At 38.9% G+C, this 15,947-nt stretch overlaps 1 protein-coding gene across 1 annotated transcript in view; it reads right to left on the reverse strand.

Annotated features, from left to right (window-relative positions):
• Positions 1 to 15,947, reverse strand: part of LOC114047399 (tubulin polyglutamylase TTLL11-like) — a 237,933-nt gene that overhangs the window by 32,254 nt on the left and 189,732 nt on the right. Inside the window, exons 12-14 of the mRNA XM_027868228.1 lie at positions 8,975 to 9,081; positions 6,229 to 6,259; positions 5,549 to 5,559 (exon numbers count right to left, since the gene is read on the reverse strand). Of these exons, the coding sequence (XP_027724029.1) occupies positions 5,549 to 5,559; positions 6,229 to 6,259; positions 8,975 to 9,081 (149 nt within the window). The remainder of the gene's footprint in view (positions 1 to 5,548; positions 5,560 to 6,228; positions 6,260 to 8,974; positions 9,082 to 15,947) is intronic.

Here is a 15,947-nt window from a genome sequence, read left to right on the forward strand (position 1 = left end):
CTCAGTTTTGCTTAGTTGTAATCCCAGTTCTTTTGCCTTCCAGAATATTGTATTCTAAGCCCTCTGCTCCTTTAATGTGGTAGATACTAAATCCTGTGTGATCCTGATTGTGGCTCCATGATATTTGAATAGTTTCTTTCTTGCTGCTTGAAGTATTTTCTCTTTGAACTGGGGGCTCTGGAATTTGGCTATAACATTCCTATGAGTTTTCATTTGGGGATCTCTTTCAGGTGGTGATCACTGGATTCTTTCAATTTCTATTTTACCCTTTGGTAATAGGACATTGGGGCAGTTTTTCATCATGGCTTTTGGGTAATCCAGTAACTGTTAAATTAACTTTCCTCAATCCATTTGCCAGATCAGTTTTTTTCCCCAATGATATATTTCACATTTTCTTCTATTTTTTTTCCATTCTTTTGACTTTGTTTTATTGTTTCTTCATGTCTCATGAAGTCATTAGCTTCCACTTACCAAATTCTAATTTTTAAGAAATTATTTTCTTCAATGAGCTTTTGTACCTCTTTTTCCATGTGACCAATTTTGCTTTTTAAGGAGTTATTTTCATCAGTGAATTTTTGCACCACTTTTTCCACTTGCTTAATTCTTTCTGTTTGCAATTGGGGTTAAGTGACTTGTCCAGGGTCACACACCTAGTAAGTGTCAAGTGTCTGAGGCTAAATTTGAACTCGGGTCCTGACTCCTGGGATGGTGCTCCATCCATTGCACCACCTAGCTACCCCAATTCTTTTTTTTTAAGGTGTTATTTTCTTCAGTATTTATTTGTGTCTCTTTTACCAAGGTATTAACTATCTTTCTATAATTTTCTTCCTTTGTTTTAATTTCTTTACCTAATTTTTCCTCTACTCTGATTTTGGAAATTATTTTTTAGCTCTTCCAGGAATTCTTGTAGGGCTTGTTTCCAATCCACATTTTTTTTTTCACTTTTAGGCTTTGCTTGTAACTGTTTTGACTTTATTGTCTTCTTCCAAGTTTGTGTCTTGATCTTCCCTGTCACCACAAGTAGCTTTTCATGGTTAGATTCTTTTTTTGTTGTTTGCTCATTTTCCCACCCTATTTCTTGATTCTTGGGCTCCGTTCCCAGCATGGGGTGGGGAGGGGCTGTGTCTCACACTTCAGGCTTTTTCTCACTTCTGTTTTTAGAGCTAGTTCTGGGGGCTTGGAAGTTTTCAGTGCTTCTGTGTTGGTGTGTTCCATGGAGAAGTGTGGTTATTGCTTTCTCAGTCTGCATTCTGGTCCTTACCCAGGAAGGATCTCTGATCCTGTGTGATTGTGACTGATACTGCTCCTTAGGGCACCTCTTCCCTTGGTACTGGAAATGATGGTGCCCCCTCAGAGTCCCTGATCCCTTGGAGCCAGAAGTGATACTGCCCCTCAGGGCTTCCACTACCTCTTAACTGAAAGTGCTCCTCTCTACCCTTGAACTATGCCCCAGAAGTAGATATTGGCAATGGAATCACCAAACAGTGTCTGGTCTTGAATCCAGTGCTAGCACAGAGGTAACCTGTAATCTCTTTCTGACCACTTGCCAGGCCCCCTTATCACCTCTGGCTTGAGAGTTCCTGAAGCTGCTGCTGCTTCCGCCACCACCATTTAGTCTCACCACTGGTGTTTGACCCACGTGGGCTCCAGGCCAGCCTCCTCCCCTGTGTCATAGATCTCTCTTTCTGACCTCTTACGTTGTCTTGAACTAGAAGAATGTTTCTGACCTGTTAGCTCTGCCACTTCAGAATTCAATTTGAGTCATTATTTTAAAGTTGTATAGAGGGGAATATTGGAAGAACTCGGTGAGTGCTTCTCTACTCTGCTATTTTGGCTCTACTCCTGGAAGTCGACTGCAGTTATGTATTTTAAAGGAGATGGTACACACACACACACACACACACACACACACACACACACACACAAACACACACACATACACAAGTATATGTGACTCAACTAAAAACTTAAAATTGAAATGTTTTTGAACACTTCATTCAATACATTGTTTGCCAAATACATTTCAACATGGTTTCATGCCAGATGAAGAAAACACATAAAAGTTGGGTAGTTTGCCTAAGCATATGTAGTAAATCAGAAAGGGAAACAAAAACAGAACCCAGTTGTTGATCAAATAGCTTGTAGTTAATGTAGATTCAAATTATAACACAATAGTCAACTGGCTATGACATCAGTGATATAAGAAGTAGATGGAAAGCCACTATCCAATAATATGTGCTTATTGAATTAGCAAAAAGTTTGGAAGTAGGACTAATAATCTGGATAATTAGGGGAAAATGTTTCTTTAAATTGTACTAATGAATTGTATGGGTGAAACTAAGTTCACTAAATCAAAGGAAGAACATACTTTCTGTTGTTGTTCTGCATGTTATCTCTCTGTTCATTCAACCTCTCTTTAGAAAGACTTTGACATCACTCTCTAATGTAGAATCAGTGTAGAGTAAAGGGGTTGTTCTAGATCAGGGATCTTTAATCTTTTTTTGTGTCACAGATTCCTCTGGCAGTCTAGTGAAAACTGTGGACCTCTTCTTCAAATAATGTTTTTAAATGCATAAAATAAAATAGATAAGAATAGGTTAAGAACCCTTTCTAGATGGCCCCTTCAATGTCTAATATCTTAGATTCTACAGTCCAACATTCCATATTCCAAAGTCCCCTCCAGCTCTGAATATTGTTCTATATTATATGATCTAACAGTCTGTGTTACAAGATCCTTTCTGGCTCTAATGTTACTTGATTCTAAAAACCTGTGAATTCAGTGACATCTCTTTCCCATGGGTCTATTTTGCAAAATAATACAGATTTGAGGGAGGAGTTTTTTGTAATTGTAGTTTAAGGGCTCAGAACATCAACATTCCTTTACTGAACACAACTTAAATTCTTCCTAGGCAATATTTCATCTTTATTTCTTTCCCCAAACTTTGGCAGTCTTAGGAGTCAAGATTTGTGATGCAGACAAGAATGCCTCAGAAAGGAATGCTATAGAGTAGACAGACTTATGAGCAACAACATCACGCCTGGTCACTCAAAGCAAAGATTAGAGGGTTGAGGGTGTACCCATAGAGCATATTACCACTCATCTCACAGGGTTTCTGTGGGGAAAGTGATTTGTAAACATTAAAGTACTAAAGAAAAAGTTATTTTTATTATTATACTTCTCACATCTGAAGTACACTTCTCTATGGGTTACTACAAGGGTACTTTAGGCTGTCTTCAGAATATCAAGCAGTTTCAATCAAAATCTTCAACTGTTAAATAGTGGTCTGCTGTGCAGAGCATGATGTTTTTGCATTGTGCCCAGTAAACAGAATGCTATATCTCTTAATTATTCTCTTAAGAAGTCCAGAAGTTGGAAAATCCCTAAAAACCTAATTATTGTCTAATTACGATAATAGTTATAATAACAATGGCTTACATTGTAATGGCTTACAATGGCTCATGTATATTGCTTTATAAAAGTATTTATATTATAGGATCATAGTCAGAGCTAGAAGGGATCTTAAGACATCAATTAGATTCACCTTCCTGTCACTCCATTTCCCCCTCCCCCATTTTATTTTAAGCCTAGAGAGGTTAAATGCTTTGCTCAATGCCACCCATGCATCACGCAACAGAGCTGACCCAAGGCCTCTGCTTCCAAAGCTAGCACTCTATCAACACATATCTCACAACAGCCTTGTACATAATGGAGTACAATTCTTACCATCCCTATTTCATAAAAGAAATAGAATATCAGAAAGATGATGTTGTCCAATATTTCCCAGCTATTAAATGGTGGACTCAGGATTCCAAAACAGCTCTTTTGACTGACTCTAGGTGTTTGCTCTGTGGGTAGAGTTTCTGAACCAAGAGAACAGAGATTTTCCTCAAAGAGATGCATCTCCGTGGTGAAATGTATCCACTCTATGGGATGCTCATGTAAGAACTGCATCAGCACTGATAATTAGATGTGTTTATTTGATGATGTGTAGTCAAGGGTTTTGAATCCCTGGTTTATTTAATAACATCCTCATCTGGATTTTTTATTTTGACTGGAAATTAAAATCTCATCATACCCATTTTTAAAACACAAAAAAAATTACAATTACATTGGCATACCAGAGTGTATAGGATTACATGTTATTAAATTTCATCAGGATGCAAAGTACTTATTAGTATTCTAACAGAAAATAAGTGAGGATATTGTTAAATGGCATTATATTTTCCAAGTGTGTCATTTTGTGTATGTGCTTGCTTTTTAAATATCTCCTTTCCATAACCTAGATGTTATTCAATTATCTGTGTCTCCCCAGGCAAGTTTATTTCATTCAAACAAGTATCAAACATTAGGGTCCTACTCAGTTACCAATATTAATACCCAGATATCAATATTTAGGGTTGACTGAAGTTCCGGGTTGCTATTAAAAAGAGAACATGCATGCTAGGTGTGATGACACATGTCTGTAATCCCTGCTACTGGGAAGGCTGAGGCTGGTGGATTGCTTGAGCTCAAGAGTTCTGAGCTACAGTATGCTAAGCTCACTGAGTGTCCACACAAAGTCTGATACCAGTATAATGAATTCCAAGAGCAGGGGGCCACTAGGTTGCCTAAAGAGGGTCAAACTGGCCCAGGTTGAAAATAGAACAGGTCAAAAAGGCCGTGAGTAACCACACATTTCCAGCCGTGGTAAGATACGGAGATAAGAGCATCATTAGCACTTCAAAACTATGTGAAGTGTTGGAAGATAGGCAAACATAGAGTAGTTTTGATATGATGCTTAGGATCATAGAATTGTAGAATCTTAGAGCTGGAAAAGAACTTAGAATATAGAATGTTAGAGCTGAAAGAATTCTTAGACCATAAATGTTAGCACATAGGGCATGAGAGCTAGAACACAGAATATTAGAACACAAACAGAGCTGGAAGGAAACTTAGAATATATATGGTCAGGACTGAAATATACTTTAGAAATACTAGAATCTAAACTGTTGGAAGCATCTTCAGAGGCCATCTACAGAGGACCAACTCTTCCCTGAAGCATGAATGTACTTTACAATATCCCTGAGAAGTGATAATCCAGCCTTCACTTGAAAATCTTCAATGAAAGGGAAGCTCATTCTCATGAGGCAGTCAATTAAATTGTTGGACATCGTTGATTACCAAATATATTGAAAAATTAAGGGTAAGAAAATAGAATGCTTTAGATATGAAAATTTCTATTATAAACAATTTCCTCTACAAAATATCCTTGAAACCATTTCTTAAAGCAGATGGTCATAAGGGAAAATCCTTCCTACTCATCCATTGTTATCTTCCTCTGTTCAGATGCATTTGTTATCATTTGAAGAAATCACTGAATGAACAGTTGTCAGGAGATCTGGGTTCCCATCCTGGTGTTGCCATTGCTTAGCCCTGTCATGTTAAGCAAGTCAGTTTACCCCTCTAGGTCCTCTAGGAGGCGCAGGGGATAGTGTGCTGGGCCTGGAGTCAAGAAGATTCATCTTCCTGAGTTTGAATCTGGCCTCTGACACTTAATAGCTGTGTGACCCTGGGCAGGTCTCTTAACCCTGTTTGCCTCAGTTTCCTCATCTGTAAAATGAGCTGGAGAAGGAAATGGCAAACTACTACAGAATCTTTGCCAAGAAAACCCCAAATGGGGTCACAAAGAGCTGGATGCAGCTAAAAAAAAATGACCGAACAACAAAATTACTTCCCTAAGACTCAATTTCATCATCTGTCAAACGGAGGTAATATTTGCCCAGCTTACCATTCCCCACAAAGATTGTGATAAGACTTAAATTAAATAATGGACATGAAAGTACTTTGAAAACCATCAGATTTCTTATAAACACGAGATTGTTAGTACTATGATCTGACCCCTGAGAGTCTGAAGATGAGACTATGGCTTTCCGTCGACCTTAATAAAGGGCAGCCATCCCAGTGACAAATAGTGAGCCAGACGGAAAAGACAGTGAATAATAAAGTACTGGGCTTGGAGTCAGGAAGACTCAAGTTTATATCCTGTCACAGACACTTACTGGTTATGTAACTCTGGGTGAATCATTTAACTTTTCTGGGGCTCAGTTTCCTATCTGTAAAATCAGGGCATTGGTCTTGATGGCCTCGAAGTCCTTTCTAGAATTAAATCTATGATCCTATGACCTTTGGACTTGGGGTCAGCAGAGTTAGGATCTAGTTCTAGCTTGGCCACTAACTCTACTTATTACACTTCTCTTTTCTTAGGGTCAGCATTCTTATCTATAAAATAAAGGGGTTTGTTAGACTAAAGGTTAAAGCTCTGATATTCTATGATTCTATGTTCCAAGAACCCTCTGAGTTCCAACATTCTGTGACCTAACTCTATACTCTACGACTGGACTACTTGAGGGCAAGGACTATGTTTTGCCTTTTTTTTTCTTTGCAATATCCTCAACACTTAGCACAGTGCATGGCACATAGTAGGCCCTTAATACTATGTTCTTTTCTACCTGTAGCAGTATTCTATTCCTAAGCTTCAACATCACTCTGCTCAGGGACCCTGAAAACCAGATTCCCACTACTACCAGTAACTCCTTTGTCTTCCATTTCAGAGCAGTCAAATGCTTTCTCTCTTCATTCCATAACCACAAAAGCAAAATGGTTGAAGTTTGTATTAGTGTGCTGGCCACAAAGTCAGTAGTAGCCAAGCAAGGTTCCCTGACTTTGGCCTAAGAGAGTTCTTCACACTTTTTGGTCTCATCTGACACTTACAGACTGTAGTTATCAGCTATGCTGCAGATACCCATTCAGAAACAAATATTCCCTTTAGTCATCTAAACTGGAGATAATAACTTGGCTGGCTCCCAAGTGATGTCTTTTCATGAAGGTCTCAGGGCTTTATTATTAGTCTTCTCAGTAAAGTAAGGCTTGCTGAATTCAAATGTTCAGCGCTAAGCTCTGTTTACTGACAGCCTACTCATCTTTCAAGGCCCAGCCCAAATGCTACCCCTTCTATGATGTCTTATTTAATTTTTCCCTCATATGATCTCATAGCATTTTATATTTGTTTTATATACTCCAAATTCTAGTCACTATTCTAGAATAAAATTAGAATCAAATTTTTATTTATGATATTTTTCTGTCTACATGTTTTATCAATCTTACTAGATAACAATTTTTACAGGATAGGGACTGAGTATTGTTGATATTTGCAAGTATATTGAATATATTAAGTGCTGAATCAATGTCTGCTGAATGAATGAATGGTCTTGGAAAAGTATGGTAGTAGGATGTGGTGGCATACTGTAGTTTGGAGTCAGACAACCTGGGTGAGAATCTTGGTTGTAATATTTACTGTTTGTGTGACTGTCAACAAATTACTTTACCTCTCTTGTCCTAAGTTTCCTTATTTGCAGAACGGGGATGATCATAGTACTTCTACTCTGTACCTCACAGGAATGTTGAACTACCTTATTTACAGCCCATGATTCTGCTTGTCAGAATGTGCCAAAAATAAGTACTTTCTTCATTTCCTCATCTGGGTCAGCGAAAGTGAAAATACACTAGCAGACCCTGCAAAAAAACTCACCCCAGGAAAACATATCCTGGATAGCACTAAGCTAGGGCTCCTACTACAGAGCAATTTAAGATGCAACCAGAACTTGAAAAGTTAATCCTGAATGAACAATGGGCCAGATGGTAATGTTGGTGGGAAGCAATAAACATGATAAATAGCTTCCTACTGCAGCTCCTGATCAATTTCAATATTTAATAATTCCACTCTGTCCCCCTCCCCCTCATCCTGGCCTTTCCCCATTGCAGAATCCAGCAACCGTCTGTATTCAGCTCTGAAGCCAAACACTTGCTTGGCTTTTATGAAGGCATCAGCAGAAATTCCAGTGTGTGAATGTGACACAAGAGCTCTAAGTCCTCAAATGATAATTAATCAGGATACTTACCCTGAAGGAGCTGGATCTCAAGTCTCTCTCCCTGCTGCCAATGCAAAGATTGTAAGCTAGCTGCCAACTGCAGCCTTGTGATAGAGGCCCTCACCTTGTTGAGCCAATGAATTGCATTATTCAGTGAATCTGGCTGTTGTTTCAAAAGCAAAAATAAGAGGAGGGAGATGAATTGGGTAATCACTCTTACTCTAGGGCCAATGAGCAGGGTTAGCAACTGAATTTTCAACTGTGCTCATTGTTAAAAAACCGAAGCTACCAACTCTCCTGTCACCGAGCGGAGTAATGCTAGTAGTGATAGCTGGCAGGAGACAACAACCATGAAGGGCAGACATTAATATGAGACAAACACTAGGATTTCCCAGGAAGAAAGAATTTTGTGGGGTGGGTGTGTTAATAGCCACACCGTGATGTGAAGGTATTTGCTGTGTTCCCACCAAGAGATATCCCTCTTGGTGGAAGAGACAAGGGAGAATGTTTCTGAAACTGTTTTTGTTGGCTATGGTCATGATGACTGTTCCACTGTTTTCACTCTGAAATATTGTGGATGATCTTTTCTGCTCAGAAGTAAAGATTAGACCTGTAAAGGAAATTTTCAATAAGGCATTTCCTGGCTTTTATGCAACTTATGTAGAGATGTTTAGACATGGTCTGAGATTGTTAAAAATAGATTTCTTTAGCCTTAGTACTAAGACTAGTACTAAAAAACTCCTAAGTGCCCCTGAATTTATAGCACAAAGGGGGTCACTAACTCTTGCCTATATATAGGGTCTGTTCTGCTAATGGAAATGTAACGGATACAAAGAATCCAGCAGGGTCTTTACTTCTTGAGGGTCACTTTTTGCATCATGAAAGCTAATCTTCACCCTGTTTACTATCCCTTAGAAACAAAAATGACAAAATTCCCCTTAGAGACTATTTTCTCCCTTTATTTTTGGTTGAGGTTTTCCCCGCAAAAGCAAGCATCCCTAGAAAGAAGAGAGCTCCCTTATTTAGTATTCCAGTTTATGAAAGAGAATTTTAAAAAATGGGTTACCTGATTCCTTCTGTTCAAGGCCCATGGAGTTCCACCTTCTTGTTATGTCAATATACAGAATATCTACAGATGCCATTGAGAAGGTGCTGCTACTGAGTCTGCAGTTCCTGTGCGGATATTTAGGAGATATGTTATTATAGGAGTGATCCAAGCAAGAACAGTGATAAGTTGAAAGCAGCCACATCAACATTATCATTAATACCATCTATGCTATCATTATTACAAGCAATAGCACCACCACCACTATTATCCTCATAACCACCATCTTCACCAACAACACCATTACCACCATCAACATCATTATAATTATCATTACAATAAACCTCCTTCATCATCAACATACTACTCACATCATCATCATCACCACTATCATCACCTTCCCCCAAAATTCTCTTCTAATGACATATCATGATGTGAAGGTGACCCTGGGTTCTTGAGGGTCATTCCAGTATAACACAAGATCCAATATATTCTAGAAAGCTGGATAGGATTTGAATACAGTCCCCAGGACCATCCTAAGACTCTGCCATATTAGCTATGTGACCTTGGGGAACTTATTTTTCCTCTCTGAGCTTCAGTTTACTCTCTGTAAAAGGGAGGATTGGACTAAGTGATCTATAAGAGCCCTCTGGTTTCTGTGAGATTTCTATAGATTTTTTTAATACCATGTAGCCTTTTATGCATGCAAGTTTTATACTCCTGGTGATGGGGCAATGGATTGGTCAGTTCATTCATTCATAAAAATATTTATTTAGTTTCTTTTCTGTGTAGAAGACTGTTGGGTGTTGGAATTTACAGTTTAGGAGGAGAAGAGAGAATACAGATAACCAATACACGATATTGCATGACAAATACATCATACAAGTATAAAGCAAGGTGTTATGTATAGTACCTACCTAACGGGATTATTGTGATGGACAAACCTGTGTGTGTGTGTGTACACACACATATATATGTGTATATATACATATGTGCACATATACAAGTAATATATGTATTATGTGTGTATGCGTGTTTTGCAAAACTCAAAGCATTATGTCAATGTAAGCTGTTATCACTAACCTCTGGAGGGAGGAGGGGAATCAGACAGAGAAAACTTCCTGGAGGTAGAGATTAAGTGTTATAATTATGCAAGCATATACTGCCAACTGCTTAAACTTTAACATTGAAGCCAGAGAGTGTTCTATGCCTAGAGATAAAGGCTAAATAAGGATAAAATTCTACTCTTCTCTGTTCATGATCTCTTTCACTAATAGATGTGTTTTGTGAAGATGTTGATTGATTTAACCAATTTGTCTGTTTGTCCCCATACATCTGTCCACATCACTTGAGACTATCAGGTCTTGGAGCAATAACATTTCTTTTCAACAGATGTGCCCATGTCTTCACTGTTCATCTTCCTTGGTTTCTATACTGATTAGTCTCAGGGAGGCAGAGGAAAAGACAAATCCCAAAGCTCAAGGCATAAAACACTCCCTGGCTCTGATGTTAAAGTTGAGTCAGCTGACGGTATATGCTTGAATGATCAAATGATAACAGTGTATCATTTGCATAGACTGAAGACATTATTGCTGTCCAAAAGCAATTTCAGGTTTAAAATGCTCCACAGATGAGTCCCAGGAGCCAATTGTACATACGGGAGTGTTCAAGGCTTTTGAGTTTCTCCAATCCTTCAATCTGTCATCTAAAGATTTTTATATAAGCAAGAAAATCCACTATATTCCCCTAAACACTCAGCAGTGAGCTGAGCAGACAGCCCCTTATTCTTCTCTTGGGTTTATGAAGGGGTTTTTGGAGATGACTGTTGTTATGGGATTGGCCTTATAAAAGCTATTTGAAAAGGACCCAAGTAGGCAGATGTTCCTAAGGACTCAAAGAACACACAGGGATTTAGTGATCTTTTTCTCTTAAGCTCTAGATCTGCCAGATATCACATTTTGGGGCCTTAGTTTTCTCATCTGTAAAATGAAAAGATAGAATTAAATAGAATCCAAGGTGATATTCTTGTTCCTAGTTCCTACGTCTCAGTGGTACCTCAAATTGAACATTCTAAAACCAAATTCCTTATCTCTCCTTCTAAATCTGTATTTAACAGCTTGGCCCCTAATAAGCCCTTAATAAATGTTTTGATTTGATTTGACCTCACTGCCTTATTTCTGTTAATGATACTACCATTCTTCCAGCCAACCAGGCTATATCCCTCAGACTCATCTTTAGTTCTCCTCTTTCTCTACTCATCATGTTTAATTAATTAGTGAGTTCTGTTAATTCACCCTTTGTTTTTTCCCCCATTCAGTTACCCCGCGTCAGTCCCGGGGTGAGACACCTCTGGTCTCGAGGCCATATGTGGTCCTCTGGGTCCTCAAGGGTGGCCTTTTGACTGAATCCAAACTTCACAGAACAAATTCTTTTATTATTATTAGCCTTAGACCCTATCATGGCTCACTTGGACTATTAAAATATTCTCCTAACTGGTTTTAGCACCTCGAGTCCTTCCCCTTTCCTTCACAGCACTGCTATTCCTGACTCCGTGTCTCTTCATTGGTTGTCCTCCATCGTTACCATGCTCACCCTCTTCATCTCTGCCTCCTGGCTTCCTTGACTTCCTTCCAGATTTGGCTCCTATCTCACCTTCTGTAAGAGACCTTTCTTGGTCTCCCACCTTCCCTCGCCTCGATGCCCACTCTACTATGCTACCTTCCCTCTAAAATTACCTCCCATTTACCCAATAGATATCTAGTATGTACATAGTTGTTTGCATGTTGTCTTTCCTACTAGAATGTGAGCTTCTTGAGGGTAGGTACTATTTTTGCCTTTCTTTGTATCCCACTTAGCAAGAGCCTCGAACATAGTAAGCACTTAACAAATGCTTGTTGACTGACTAACTTCCTAAAGCACAGGTGTGATCTGCACAGAAACTCTTCTGCTCAAAAACCTTCAGTGGCTCCCTACTGCCTACTGAATAAAGTCTAAAAAACTCAGTTTGACATTCAACCTTTTCCAATCTATTTCATACTATGGGTCCTTCTTCATGTACACAAATACATTGTAGACAAACTGAATAACTGTACCATTGTGCATTAGCTCAAGTCATTCCCTATACCTGGAATATCTTGCCCTGTCACACCCATTCATTTCTCTCAGTTGAAATCATACCCATTCTTCAAGGGCAAGCTATAATGCTACCTCCCCAAAGAAACCCACTTTGATTCTCCTACTCAGAAATGACCTTTCCCCCCCCCGTATATCTCATGGCACTTTGTTTACACTTTGCTTTCTTTTAGGATTAAATAATGATTTCTATATTATTATATCCACAGCAGCCTTGGGGAGCCTACCCCAAAATGGCCGATTTCCTTAGGTTTTGGTATTCTACAGTTTTGGTACACTGCTCTCACATAACATTAAAAAGAATCAGAGGATGGCCTTCAGTATGTGGAAGAGATTTTACACGGAGGATCCAGTGAAAGACATGGACATGAATAGCACTAGATAAGATCTGAAGGGTTTGGATTTACAGTGGTGGAGGAGTACCAAAGACAGGGAGCTCACTGATCCAGAGAAATACTGAATTATTGTTATTTTAGGGCAACTGTGTATGGGTGCACTCAAATTACATAGCTTAATCTATTCTCTCCCAAGCAATGTTTGCTAGGACATCAGTTCATACAATACTGACTACCTCCCAGGGAGAGCCTTCAAAACATGTCAGCATCCTCTTACCAGGTTTCAGACAAAATGTGGCAGGATTCATTGACAATTCAGACTTTGAGACTTTGTTGCTTAAATTGCTGACTCCATATTTTTCTTGTTCTAGTCTTCTCAAAGGCATCACAGTAATTTTGACCACAAATTTTTAACATCATTAGTGATGATTCTGTATTTTATTTAATTATCATATCAATGTTTCCTGTACTGACTGCCAGCCAGCTGATGTGAGTTCTGCCTACCCTGCTCTTTGGGTTAATGGAGTATAAAAAGGAAAGTCTAACTGACCACTGGTATAAAGTCACTTTTTCTGACAGGTAGAAAATAGAAGTGTCAAACCCACAGCAGGAGCAATAATTTACCAAAGAGAATTCTTCACATATCCTGTATCCACTATAACAAATCCCTTCCATTGACACCAAACAAGTACAGGATATGCTAACATTTGTTACAGAGGCAGCAATTGTGAGTAAAAAGATGTGGAACTGGGAGTCAGGAGATCTGAGTCATAATCCCAGCTGTGCTGCCATATCTATCTGATCTTGGACAATTCACATTTCTCTCATTTACAAAAGAAGGGGCTGGGCTAAATTAGGGCTTCTTAACTTGGCGTCCATGAACTTTTTTTATAGTTTGATAACTGTTTTTCAATATAATTAGTTTTCTTTGTGATCCTATATATTTTATTTTACACATTTAAAAACATTCTGAGAAGGGGTCCATAAGCTTCATCAGACTTTCAAAGAGTGGTCCATGCCATACATATGAAATTAAGAACTCTGGGACTAGATGATCTCTAAGATCTCTCACAGATGTTAAATGTGCAGTCCCACAAAGAGCTGCCATTCATATAGTGCCTTAAGGTTTACAAAGCACATTACTTATTCTGTAACTTTTAACCTTCATAATGACTCTGGGAGGTAGGTAGCACCAACATTATTCTTTCCATGTTATAGATGTCAGAGGCTCCGAGAGGTGATATAACTTGCCCGAGGTCATGTGAACCTATGTCAGAAGACCACAGGACTAAGTGCCAGAAGGGATCTTGGAGGTCATCCAGTTTAACCCTTTATTTTGTAGATATGGAAATTAAGACCAAAGAGGCCGAGTACTTTGCCTAAGGTTTTTTGACTCCAAATTTCTTTTTACTACGTTACAGCCCCCACTAAGGTAGTTAGGAAAGGTTCTGTGGAAGAGGTGGGACTTGGATTTCCTTAAAAGATGGGCAAGAGGACAAGGGGATGACTCCTAGACTGGGCTCACAGTTAAGCAAAGGTGTGGATGTAGGAAGGTACAAGCTTTATTTGGGAGAAACTGAGAAAAACTGGTTTGTCCAAAACAGAAAGTTCACACAAAAGGAATCATGAGAGGCAATGTAAAGGTAGGGGCAGCTAGGTAGCACAGTGGCTAGGGCACTGGGCCTGGAGTCAGGAAGACTCATCTTCCTGAGTTCAAATTTGGCCTCGGACACTTGGCAAGTCACTTCACCCTGTTTGCCTCAGTTTCCTCATCTGTAAAATGAGCTGGAGAAGGAAATGGCGAGGCACTCCAGTATCTTTGCCAAGAAAGCCCCAAAAGGGTTCACGAAGAGTTGGACATGACTGAACAACAACATAAGGGCAGGTTGAAAGAAGATGCCTATATTAAGGGAGGCAATTTAGTAAGTAAGTGGTCAGAGTTCTGAATTTGGAGTAGAGGACTTGAGTTTGAAATCCTGAGTTGCTTTACCTCTCTGGGCCTCAATTTTCTCATCTGTAAAATGAGACAGCAGTACTAGATTTCTAGGTTACTTGAAGTTCTAAGCTCTATGATCTTAGTAAGTACTTTCAGTGACATTCAGATCCTTTGAAAATTGATGATACATATATAGGATATATGGCAGCTCTCTATTAAGTAGAATACTTAATCAACCACAGTAATCAACCCAGTAGCAAATAATTAACCAAATTAGAAAAAATATATATAGGAGTCATTTCTGATTTAATCATGGGTCATGATCTGAAATCAGGTGAGGGCTTTTGTCATTTCTGATCATGGCTGCAAATGCCATAATTTGTCACTTCTCTGCCTTTCTAACCTTATCTTACATTATTCTCTTTCTTATGTGCTATACTTTAACCAAATTGGACAGCCCTCTCATGCCACCCAACTTTGTCCCAATTCCAAGGTTTTTACTCAGTCTATTTCCTATGCTAAGCATGCTCTCCCTGCCACAACTATGCCTGCTCATATTCCACACATTCTCTAAGGTAAAATTAAAATGTCACCTCTGCCAGGAAGCCTTCCTCTATATTTCCAAGTTAGGAATAATCTTTCCCTCCTCTGACCACATAAAGTCCTTGGTTTACACCTCTCTTGTACATTGATCATCTTAGCCCAGATACTCACTACTTGTGTGACCTCATTATTCTGAGTCTCAATTTTCCCATAAGTCAAATCAAGATAACTAGCTTTGCACTACACATCTACCTCAGAGTACTATCGAGAAGAAACAGCTTTAAAACACTATAGAAATGTGAATTATTATTGCAGTTATTTGTATATGTGTTATACTTCTCCTGCTGTTGGTGAGTTCTAGGAACGAAGGGATTGTGTCTTATTTAATTTTTACATTTCCCCCAGTGCCAAGTTCTGCACATAGTAGGGACTTTATAAATGTTTGTTGAAGTTGAAGTTCTTCTGTTGCGCCTATAAAGAAAGCTTTGGGATCCATATAGATTTCTAACTTAAGAAATAATTCATGCAAAGAACTTATTGGCAAGGGAACTATATTCAGTATAGCACTGAATTATGATAAGTTGAATGTAGGAATCACATGCAAGTATATTAAAAGCTTTCCTGTTTCTGAACTTCTCCTACATGCTAGCAGACATTGCCATCTGGCTTTAAAAGACACTACTCTTGGCAGAACATTTTAATGTTGATCTGGATGTAGGTACTGATATTTGCAAGAGAGATTGTTTGGAAATGTTGGACATTTCCAAATGGTTGTCCTACAGGCTTCTCAAACTCCACATAACTAGAATGGAACTCATTATCTTTCCCCTTAGACACACCCTACCTCTAACCTTTTCTTTTTCTGTTAAAGGTACCACCATCTTTCCTGCCATCCAGGTTTGCCATCTCAAGTCATCTTCAATTCCACGCTCTCCTTCACCCCCCATATCCAAAGAGTTGCCAAATCTTGTCGATTCCATCTACTTGACATTTCTTGTATCCATGCCTTCTCACCACTCACATGGCCACCCACCACTACAGGCTCTCT

The sequence above is a fragment of the Vombatus ursinus genome, unplaced genomic scaffold, assembly GCF_900497805.2.
Source record: "Vombatus ursinus unplaced genomic scaffold, bare-nosed wombat genome assembly UNPS02014786.1, whole genome shotgun sequence".
Lineage (NCBI taxonomy): Eukaryota > Metazoa > Chordata > Mammalia > Diprotodontia > Vombatidae > Vombatus > Vombatus ursinus.